The 11,818-nt window shown below is 47.4% G+C and overlaps 1 protein-coding gene across 19 annotated transcripts in view; it reads left to right on the top strand.

Moving 5' to 3' along the window:
* The first annotated feature begins 308 nt into the window (after window positions 1–308).
* PUS7 (pseudouridine synthase 7) overlaps window positions 309–11,818 on the top strand; it is a 67,409-nt gene continuing 55,899 nt past the window's right edge. For all 19 annotated transcript variants that reach the window (XR_012432775.1, XR_012432774.1, XR_012432776.1 and 16 more), the window contains exon 1: window positions 309–491. Coding sequence is in view for 9 of the 19 variants with exons in the window: in XM_015447893.3 (XP_015303379.3) it covers window positions 371–491 (121 nt within the window). In the remaining 10 variants the exon portion in view is untranslated. The remainder of the gene's footprint in view (window positions 492–11,818) is intronic.

Below are 11,818 nucleotides of genomic sequence, written 5' to 3'. Positions count from 1 at the left end.
CTATGTGGAGGAAACACTTCTTAGAATATAACCCCAAAGGAGGCAATCGCTGCCTTAGACTTCCTAAAGATGTAAAGTACTATTAGATGCTTGGTGAAATCGCTCTCTGCGGCAGGTGCGACTAAGGCGCGGTCGCGAAGGAGGTCCGGGGTCAGCGCGCGCAGGCTGGGCGTCAGCGTTGGGGTGCTCGGTGGCTAGCAGGCCGCTCCGAGGCGGCGGGCCGGGGGCGGGGCCGGCGACGGGGAGCGGACTCCGCCCCCGGGGCGGGTCCAGCCGGGCCGCGGCGCGTCCCTGCGCCGCACGTGTGCGAGCCCGGCCGCCGGTGAGTCGGCTAGAGCGCGTATGATCCCAGTCGCCGAACGTGCTGCCTATGCCTGGTCGCCCTAGTCGCTGGCTCCTCCGAGTGGCCTTCGCCGCCCACCTGCGCCCCGACCAGAGCGCTGGCTACGTCGCCGTCCGGCCCACGCCGCGCTCGCGCTCCCAGGCTCTGGGTAAGTGCGCGGCCTCCCCGCGGCCGCTAGGGCTCCGCGGCCAGCTCCTTGGCCCGGCCCGGGCCCCAGCCCCAGGGCCCCGCCCCAAGAGGCAGTGCGGACTGGGAAGGCGGCCCCGCAGTGGTAGGAGCCCGCGGCGCCTCCATTATGGATCGCGTTCGCGGGAGCACGGTTGGAACCTGGCAGGTCCTGCGCTTCGGCGGTGCAGGCGCCGCTCTCCGCTCCCCACTTCCCTCTGCCTTCCACCCTGTGCCCGGCCGGTCGTCCGGAGGCGCCGCGCCCGCGCGCTCCCCTCCTCCCCGCGCGGCCCCCTCCTCCCCGCGCGGCGCTATCAGCTGGGGGCCCCCTTCCCACTCCTCCCTTTCTTTGCCCGGGACGCTCCCTAAACTCTTGTTCCTCCGTCAGAGGAAAACTGGCTCCGAAGCCCTTCACGGTGCCATTGGTTCGCCGCGTCTGCCTTCTGTGGGTCCAGCCCACGTGTTCCACCCCTGTGTCCTGCGTCGCCGCTCACTGGGAGCCTACTAGGCGCCACGCGGGCTCTGGGGACTGCTGCTTTGTATGCATTTGCCAGAGTGCGAGTGAGCCGGCTGCAGAGTACTTTCGCCAGCCCTCAAGCTGGGTGAATGCTCAACGAATGGTTGGAGGTGCTGCTATGCAAGCTGAAACTCGAGTCCTCCTCGTGAACCCTGCGCAGAGGGGTTTATAAGCACATCTTCGTTGCCTGCCGAGTAGGGTTGGCAAAGACTTTAGGTTTTCAAGTATTTGATCCCATCAGACCACTTTTTTTTTCCATTCCAAAAATAAAGGGTTACTAAGGTTCCCCGCACCCTCCCTCCGCCCCATCCCCAAGCCTCTAATCATCTATTAAATGACTATGCCCCATTGGTCTGGGGGTGCCTTGACTATTGAGGGAATCTGTCGAAAATCAGACTACACCACCATTGAAAAGGGGATGGTTAGGCAATTATTATGTTCAAACGTTGGAAAGTAGCCAACAGTACGTACTTAACAACTCTTTGTGAACATGTTTTTGGTTTTTTTATTTTTATTTTTTCATTTTTTTGAGACAGAGTTTTGCTCTTGTTGCCCAGGCAAGAGTGCAGTAGCGTGATCATATCTCACTGCAGCTTTGAACTCCTGGGCTCAAGCAGTCCTCCCACCTCAGCTTCCCAAGTAGCTGGGACTATAGGTGTGTGCCAACACACAGGGTCTCGCTGTGTTGCCCAGCCTGGCCTCAAACTCTGGCCTTAAGCAATCCTCCTGCTTTGACCTCCCAAAGTGCTGGAATTACAGGCTTGAGCCACCACACTCGGCCTTGAACATGTCTTTATTGATTTATTTTTTTAGACGGAGTCTCATTCCATCACCCTGGCTGGAGTGCAATGGCGCGATCTTGGCTCACTGCAACCTCCGCCTCCTAGGTTCAAGCGATTCTCCTGCCTCAGCCTCCGGAGTAGCTGGGATTACACGTGCATGTCACCACGTCCAGCTAGTTTTTGCATTTTTAGTAGAGATGGGGTTTCACTATGTTGGCCAAGCAGGTCTTGAAGTTAAGACTTCAGGTGAACCATCCGGCCGAGCCTCCCGAAGTGCTGGGATTACAGGCGTGTGCCACCACACCCGGCCTTAAACGTGTCTTTTGATAGAGGCAGGGGCATGCATGTACTGTATTAATGAAACAGCATTTTTGCTTACCTAGGAAAGGAAGAGAACAATCCAACTGGTCATACTGTCGACTAAGTTTGCTCCGGTTTCTGGTCCTTTACACGTACTGTTTGGGCTGCTTGGAGCTCTCCTCACACACATCTTTTCCTGTCTGGTTCTTCCTTGTCTTTGCTCAGAAGTCTCCTCCTCAGACGAGACATCACTGAAGAGCACCCCTTTTACACTCAGCCCCTTACCCTGCTTTAATTCTTTGGAGCTTGCATGTCCTGAGATTAATTTTATTTTGTTCCCAGATTTATTTTCAAATGCATTGTAAGCTCCGTGAGGACAGGAAATTTACCCTTTTCCTCCAATGCCTACAACAATGCCAGACACATAGGACACTTGCTCAGTAAATATTTGCAGAATGAATGACCCTCATACACTTAATGATTTTGCATATTAGAATGCAATGTGTCTGCCAGGCCCGGTGACATCATGCCGGTAATCCCAGCACTCTGGGAGGCCGAGGCTGGCAACTTGTTTGAGGTCAGGTCAGAAGTTCGAGACCATCCTGGCCAACATGGTGAAACCCCCTCTCTACTAAAAATACAAAAATTAGCTGGATGTGGTAATTTTAGCCCACGCCTGTAATCCCAGCTACTCAGGAGGCTGAGGTAGAAGAATTGCTGCAACCCTGGAAGCGGAGATTGCAGTGAGCCAAGACTGCACCACTGCACTCCTGCCTGGGCGACAGAGGAAAACTCTGTCTCCAAAAAAAAAAAATTAGTGTGTTCTCTGTGCTCTGGCCCTAAAGAAAATACTCACTATTGTGAGAGCTATAGAGATTACTGATAATTTGCAGGGGATGGAGGAAAGATGTATTTAGAAAATGAAAGTTGTGGATGGTTTTCAAAGATAATATGATAGAATTAAGACTAATGGCTGTTTTTGTAGGCTGGGTGCAGTGGCTCAGGCCTGTAATCCCAGCACTTTGGGAGACTGAGGCAGGTGAATCACAAGGTCAGGAGTTCGAGACAATCCTGGCTAACATGGTGAAACCCCATCTCTACTAAAAATACAAAAAATGGCCGGGCGCGGTGGCTCAAGCCTGTAATCCCAGCACTTTGGGAGGCCGAGACGGGCGGATCACGAGGTCAGGAGATCGAGACCATCCTGGCTAACACAATGAAACCCCGTCTCTACTAAAAATACAAAAAAATTAGCCGGGCGAGGTGGCGGGCGCCTGTAGTCCCAGCTACTCGGGAGGCTGAGGCAGGAGAATGGCGTAAACCCGGGAGGCGGAGCTTGCAGTGAGCCGAGATAGCGCCACTGCACTCCAGCCTGGGCGACAGAGCGAGACTCCGTCTCAAAAAAAAAAAAAAAAAATTATCCTGGCTTGGTGGCGGGTGCGTGTAATCCCAGCTACTCAGGAGGCTAAGGCAGAAGAATCTTGTGTACCCGAGAGGCAGAGGCTGTAGTGAGCCGAGATTGCGCCACTGCACTCCAGCCTGGGCAACAGAGTGAGACTGCATCTCAAAAAATAAATAAATAAATAAATAATAAAAAAAGACTAATGGCTGTTTTTCTGATTTTTTTTTTTTGAATAATTAATTAATAAGGGACTGTTTGACCTGGGCAGTGGTGCACATCTGTAATCCCAGCTGAGGCAGGTGGATCGCTTGAGCTTAGGAGTTTGAGACCAGTGGGCAACATGGCAAAACCTTGTCTCTACAAAAAATACACAAATTAACTAGGCGTGGTGGCACATGCCTATAGTCCCAGTTACTTGGGTGGCTGAAGTGGGAGGATCACTTGAGCTGGGATGTCGAGGCTGCATTGAGCCAAGATCATACCACTGCACTCCAGCCTGGGTAACAGAGTGAGACCCTGTCTCGAAAATAAATAAATAAACAAACAAGCATACAAGAGACTGTTGTTAGTGTTATATTAAAATTTTGAAAATACTAAACTTAATTTTTGTTATAGGTGTAGAGGATTTTATTTATTTTTTTTTGAGACAGGGTCTCTCTGTCACCCAGGCTAAAGTGTGGTGGCACCATCGCAGCTTACTGCAGCCTGGACCTCCTGGGCACAATGGATCCTCCCACCTCAGCGTCACAAGTAACTGGGACTACAGGTGCATGCCACCTTGCCCAGCTTATTTTTATTTATTTATTTTTTGAGACAGAATCTCCCTCTGTCACCCAGGCTGGAGTGCAGTGGCATGATCTTGACTCACTGCAACCTCCACCTCCCCAGTTCAGGTGATTCTGCTGTCTCAGCCTCCGGAGTAGCTGGGATTACAGGGGCGCACCACCATGCCTGGCTGATTTTTGTATTTTTAGTAGAGATGGGGTTTCTCCATGCTGGCCAGGCTGGTCTTGAATTCTTGACCTTGTGATATGCCCATCTTAGCCTCCCAAAGCGCTGGGATTACAGGCGTGAGACACCGCACCCGGCTGCCTGGCTAATTTTTTAATTTTTTGCAGAGACAGGGTCACACTATGTTGTCCATGCTGGTCTCAAATTCTTGGTCTCAAGCCACCTGCCTGCCTGCATTTTTTTCAGAGATGAGGTCTCCCTCTGTTGCCCAGACTGGAGTGCAGTGGTGTGATCATAACTTACTACAGCCTTAAACTGGTCTCACACAATCCTCCTGCCTCAACCGCCCTGTTAGCTGGGACTACATGCACACATGCCCAGCTAAGAGTACTTTTTAAAGCTTAGTTGGTGAATCTAGTATTTTAATGAAAAGCGTTTTAAAATATTGTTAAAATTATACTATTTGTATTCTCACTTGTCTCATTTGGAGTACAGAGGAAACAAAAAAACATTATTTTAGCATTGCCTCCAAAGAAATGTGAAGGATTGGCCGGGCGTGGTGGCTCGTGCCTGTGATCCCAGCACTTTGGGAGGTCTAGGCGGGCAGATCACCTGAGGTCAGGAGTTCAAGACCAGCCTGGCCAACATGGTAGAAACCCTATCTCTACTAAAAATACAAAAATCAGCCAGGCGTGGTGGCACATGCCTGTACTCCCAGCTACTTCGGAGGCTGAGGCGGGAGGATCACTTGAACCCAGGAGGCGGAGGTTGCAGTGAGCAGAGATCACACCACTGCACTCCAGCCTAGGTAGCAGAGACTCCATCTCAAAAAAAAAAAAAAGAAAAAAAGAAATGTCAAGGATTTTAAGTCTTGGGGAAGGTATCAGAGGAGTTCATTCTCTTCCTGGTTGTGGCTTCAGGCTTTTGATCTATGGAGTTTTACTTGACTGTTAAGATACCATCATTACTCTCATGGATAGTGTATTTGTGCAGCATATTTTCTTACAATTTTTTCTTTTAAATATGTCAAAAAAACCTCATAAAACTGCCCTCTCCCCCGCTTTTCACATGTAGTAACTTTACGTCTTCATTCAAGGTAGAATGCTTGGGCTTTCCTGACTGCAAAACTGATTTCCTTGGACCTCTCACCTCGGGGTAGTGAGGATTGTTTTATCTTTCCAATTTAATTCTCTCAGACCTCTTCTGTGTTCATAAGATCCTCTCTCTCTCCTCTCTCCAACCCTCAATTTAAAAATTATATTCTAGGCCGGGCGCAGTGGCTCACTCCTGTAAGCCCAGCACTTTGGGAGGTCGAGGTGGATGGATCACCTGAGATCAGGAGTTCAAGACTAGCCTGACCAACATGGTGAAACCCTGTCTCTACTAAAAATACAAAAATTAGCTGGATGTGGTGGTGGGCACCTGTAATCCCAGCTACACGGGAAGCTGAGGCAGGAGAACCACTTGAACCCGGGAGGCAGAGGTTGCTGTGAGCTGAGATCGCGCCATTGCACTCCAGCTTGGGCAACAAGAGCAAAACTCTGTCTCAGAAAAAAAAAAAAAAAAACACAGTTATATTCCATTTCAGCTTCCCTTTCATGTAGTTCCTGCTTATGAAAATGACAGTAGTTTGAGTTTTGCCTTTCCTAGTCCAGAACTTTGAACAGTTCTTCTAGTAAATATGCTCTCAGCTTTTAGGCCTATAGGATAGAACTTAGAAAAATATATATTAAGTGATTTAAAAATCATTGGTACTATGTATGCTTTAATAATTTGGGCTGGTCATGGTGGCTCACGCCTATAATCCCAGCACTTTAGGAGGCCAGGGTGGGTGGATCACTTGAGGGCAGGAGTTTGAGACCAGCCTGGCCAACCTGGTAAAACCTTGTCTTGACTAAAAATACAAAAATTAGTCCAGGTGCGGTGGCTCACACCTGTAATCCCAGCACTTTATGAGGCTGAGGTGGGCAGATCACCAGGTCAGGAGTTTGAGACCAGCCTGACCAACGTGGTGAAACCCCGTCTCTACTGAAAATACAAAAAATTGGCTTGGTGGCAGGCGCCTGTAATCCCAGCTACTCAGGAGGCTGAGGCAGGAGAATCGTTTGAACCCAGGAAGTGGAGGTTGCAGTGAGCCAAGAACACGCCACTGCACTCCAGCCTGGGCGACAGAATGAGACCCTGTCTCAATAAATAAATAAATAAAAATAAAATAAAATAGTTAGCCGGGCCCAGCTACTCAAGAGGCTGAGGTGTGAAAGTTGCTTGAACTCAGGAGTTGGCGGTTGCAGTGAGCTGAGATTGTGCCACTGCACTCCAGCCTGGGCAACAGCAAGACTCTGTGTCAAAAAAAATTAATTTGTCTGTGGTAGGGCCATTGACTTAAATAATGAAAAATGTAATTTCATTTGAAATTTAAAAGTGAGTTTAGTTAATGATCTTGTCTTTGCAGTTAGATATGTCAAGAAAAAGAGATCAGACAAATGTCCACAAATATCAAGAAAAAGACTGGCAATTAAAGGCCTGTTGTCAACCTAAAATAATTAAAAGCGTCAGAATCTAGTATAAAGAGAAATTTTTCAAGTGCACAGTTTGAGGATGTCCCACCCAGAAACACCAGTTCTAAAGTAATAGAGTCAAAGTTCTGAAGTAGGAAAGTTTCAGTTTTGTATAGGCAGAGACAGGAGTTTTTAGGAGGATTACAACATTTTTCATACAGGGTTGGCACGTAGTTACTGCAATTTGATTGGTTATAGGCAATGTTTCTTTTTGGGGAGAGTACATTGGGGAAGGTGTAATAGTTATGGGTTTTCTGTCATATGGTTTGAGCATAAGCAGGACACCAAAGGGAAAGTTCCTCTCTAATAAGGGTCGTTAATTAAGAATTTTTAGTCATTGTATAGAACAGGAAAAATGAAAGTGAGCCAATCTGTAATCTGAGAAACAGAAATGGTAACCATATGTGACTCAGATAATGGTCACATCTCTCTCAAGGCTTAAAAACTGTTTTGGGGATTCCTACAGCTTTTAGATTCTGTTTCTTTTTTCTTTTTTTTTTTTTTTTTTGAGACAGAGTCTTGCTCTGTTGCCTAGGCTGGAGTGCAGTGGCACCATCTTGGCTCACTGCAACCTCTGCCTCCCAGGTTCACGTTGTTCTCCTGCCTCAGCCTCCGGAGTAGCTGGGACTACGGGCGCCCGTCATCAAGCCCGACTAATTTTTTGTATTTTTAATAGAGAGGGGGTTTCACTGTGTTAGCCAGGATGGTCTCGATCTCCTGACCTTGTGATCCGCCTGCCTCGGCCTCCAGAGTGCTGGGATTACAATGAGCCACCGCACCCGGCCAGATTCTGTTTATGTTCATACTGTTTATTTGGTGCCATTGGCAGTGTTTGAGGATCTCTTAAAATTCAATGGTACTTCAAAGAGAGAACCATGTTTAATTATTAGCCCAGAAAACAAGAAACAGAAGTTTTTGTTTTTTTTTTTTAAGATGAAGTCTCGCTCTCATCCCCCAGGCTAGAGTGCAATGGGTAGCTGGGGTTACAGGCACCTGCCACCACGCCCAGCTAATTTTTGTATTTTTAGTAGAGATGAGGTTTCATCTTGTTGGGCAGGCAGGTCTCAAACTCTTGACCTCAGGTGATCCGCCTGCCTTGGCCTTCCAAAGTGCTGGGATTACAGGCGTGAACCACTGCGCCCGGCCCGCTTTTTTTCTTTTTTTAAACTTCTCTGGACGCAACAATACAGTTCTGCTGTGTAAATCATCCATAATAACTATTAAGGACTAACAGTTGAATAAGAGGAGCTATTACAGACCTTTGGCCAAGTCATCATGTTTTACTTTCACAAGAAACAGGCTTCGAGAGGTTAAGTCACCCACTTAGTAAATGGCAAAACCTAGATCTGGCTCCAAGATTGTTGAGAGGGGGAGGCCTGATGTTTTTTCTGCATAAGGGAAGGAGGTGAATATTTTGCTGACTGTGAATTCCCTGTGCCAAGCTGTGTGAATGGCTGTTACTGGCCACTCTTTCTTCCTTGCTGAGAGTTCTGGCCTCTGGAAGGGCATCAGGATCTCCTGGTAGAGCTGTGATGCCAGCTGGGAAGTTTGTGTGGTCTTTGGGGAGCCGTTGCAGGTTTTTGGTAAGGGCATGTGTGACACAGTGTGATGAGTGCCCACAGGTCATCTCCACTGGGACGTCTCCCCAGGTACCTGCGACACCACAGGACTATGGGTGGGCTCATATTCCAACGCCTGCTCTTCTTTCTGGGGCCCTCATATCAGAAGACCACCACTGTCCCCAAGGATGGACACTCGAGTCATCCTGAAGTCTTTTCCTCCCCCATTGTCACCTTCTCCTGTCCGTGCTACTACTTCCTAAATGTTCTTGAAAGTTGCCTTTTTCTATCTCCCTTGCTTCAGCCTTAGATCAGATTATATTAATTTCTTGCCTAGATTACAGCTGTACCCTCTTACCTGGTCTTACTGCCTAACCCCAGTTTCTCTTCAAAGGGGTGCCACAGAATCTTAGTAAATTACAAATCCAGTGCTGGTCTGGTTTTCAGGATGTACTTCCTCCTTGTAGCCTCCTGTGGCCTCCACCCCCTCCCGAGCTGTAACCCCAGACTCTCTTTGTATGTCTAACCCCCACAGTGGGTGATGAGTTCTTTTGCTCTTCCAGCACTCTGTGAGCTCCCACGCCCCCATACCTTTGCACATGCTGTACCTGTGACCCCAAATGCCCTTCTCCTGCTTTTCCTTCCTCTTCCTCACGCCACAAAATTTGACCCAGGCGTTGTAGTCTTTGGTTAGGTTTTGTGTTCAGCGTGTTCTCCTGGTCCTTGTGTAAGCCCTAGTCCATTTTTGTCTCCTTCACTTGTACAAAACTTCTGAGGGTAGTTTTGTTGCTGTAAGGTGAGAGTGAAATCGTATCAGCATTTCATAAACCAGCATTCTTTTTTTAACTACACCTGTTCAGGACAAAGAATAAGTGCTTTCTTCTTTAAATTAAGTATACTTTTCTGTAACTACAGTTGGGGTCTACTTCTTTTCCAGTTTCAGTTTCTTCCATTTTCTGTATTTAATTTCTTGTCTTTCAAAGGAAAATTTTTTTTTTTTTTTTTTTTTTTGAGACGGTGTCTCCCTCTGTCACTGAGGTTGGAGTGCAGCGGTGCAGTCTTGACTCACTGCAACCTCCGCCTCCCAGGTTCAAGTGATTCTCCTGCCTCAGCCTCCTGAGTAGCTGGGATTATAGGCGTGTGCCACCATGCCTGGCTAATTTTTTGTATTTTTGGTGGAGACAGGGTTTTACCATGTTGGTCAGGCTGGTCTCAAACTCCTGACCTTGTGATCCACCCACCTCAGCCTCCCAAACTGCTGGGATTACAGGCGTGAGCCACTGTACCCGGCCACCAGAAATTGTTTTAACTGATATTTTTTTCAATCCCTTCTCTCCTATTTTTTGTAGCTGTCATGATACTTTGTTTTATTTTGTTTTGTTTGAGATGGAGACTCACTCTGTCGCCTAGGCTGGAGCACAGTAGCATGATCTTGACTCAGTGCAACCTCTGTCTCCTGGGTTCAAATGATTCTCCTGCCTCAGCCTCCCAAGCAGCTGAGATTACAGGTGTGTGCCCTCACACCCAGCTAATTTTTGTATTTTTTAGTAGAGAGGGGTTTCACCGTGTTGGCCAATCTGGTCTCGAACTTCTGAACTCAGGTGATCCACCCACCTCAACCTCCCAAAGTGCTGAGATTTCAGGCGTGAGGCACCGTGCCTGGCCTGAGCCACAGTGCCCAACCACTTTTTTTTTTTTTTTTTTAATGAAAATTTATTCTTAAGTGTACAACAGGCTCCAAGACCATACTTCAACTAGCTATAGGTGGCAAAAGATGTTATGGCAGGGAATATAGATGTTTAAACAGGAATGGGACCAGGCGCACTGGCTCATGCCTGTAATCTCAGCACTTTGGGAGGCCGAGACCAGTCTGGCCAACATGGTGAAACCCCATCTCTACTAAAAATACAAAAAATTAGCTGGGCATAGTGGCGGACGCCTGTAATACCACCTACTAGGGAGGCTGAGGCAGGAGAATCTCTTGAACTTGGGAGGCGGAGGTTGCAGTTGAGCCAAAGACTCCGCCACTGCACTCCAGGCCTAGGTGACAGAGTGAGACTCCATCTCAAAAAAAAAAAAAAAAAAGGAATGGAACCAAGGGTCACCTTCGCCTCAAATACAAGGAACAGCTGGCTTTTTGCTGGATTTCTTAATACCACCTGTGACCAGGGGGCCCTTCCCTGTCGCTTTTAGCCCAGGGAGTTTCTTCTACTCCTCTTTTATTCTATTTTAAAGACTTATCTTCCTTGTCCATCTTCTTGGCCACTTCCTGAACTATTTTAGGGGCTCCTTGACACCTGTGAGCCATGCAAGCACACTGTCCCTGCGGTCCTAGCTCACTTACCCTCCCGTCATAATCCTTTTTTGCTTTTACTGTTTGAATGTACTTGTTTTATGATTTTTCTTTTTGTCCTTGATTTTAGACAACAGGGTTAAGATCAAATATGGTTTCTTAAAATTTTGTTAATCATCATTATTATTTTTCTGTAGAAGCTTATATAGGTGGCTTTCTTGTTTACCATGCCTTGGAGAAATAACGTATTTATTTTCTGCTCATTTGCATTATTTATGGATATGTTTATTAGGTTCATCAGTATGTTAACTTCAGTATCTTGTATATAATTAACATAGAAAAAGTTTTTATCCTTATTTTACCAAGAACATCAACTTAGGCCAGACATGGTGGCTCACGCCTAAAATCCCAGCACTTTGGGAGCCCAGTGTCGGGAGGTCACTTGAGGTCAGGAGTTCGAGAGCAGCCTGGCCAACATGGTGAACCCATCTCTACCAAAAATTACAGAAATTAGCCAGGCGTGGTGGTACATGCCTGTGATCCCAGCTACCCGGGAGGCTGAGGTGGGAGGATCGCTTGAGCCCAGGAGGTAGAGGTTGCAGTGAGCCGAGATGGTGCCACTGCTCTAAAGCCTGGGCAACAGAGTGAGACCCTGTCTCAAAAATAAAATTAAAATTTGCCATTTTAACCACATGTACAGTTCAGTAGTGTTAAGTATATTCACATTGTTAGGCAATCACTATCCAGAACTTTTCATCTTGCAGAAGTATATCTCTATAACCTCCCCATTCCTTTTTTTAATGTGGTATGGCATAGGTATGGCTTTCATGTCAGTAAGAGTGGTTATACAATATTTTATTTTATTATTATTACTATTTTTTTTTTTGAGATGCAGTTTTGCTCTTGTTGCCCAGGCTGGAGTGCAAAGGCGCAATCTTGGCTCACCAC

The sequence above is a fragment of the Macaca fascicularis genome, chromosome 3 (genome assembly GCF_037993035.2).
Source record: "Macaca fascicularis isolate 582-1 chromosome 3, T2T-MFA8v1.1".
In the NCBI taxonomy this organism is placed as follows: Eukaryota; Metazoa; Chordata; class Mammalia; order Primates; family Cercopithecidae; genus Macaca; species Macaca fascicularis.
This window is presented reverse-complemented; position numbering and strand designations above follow the sequence as displayed.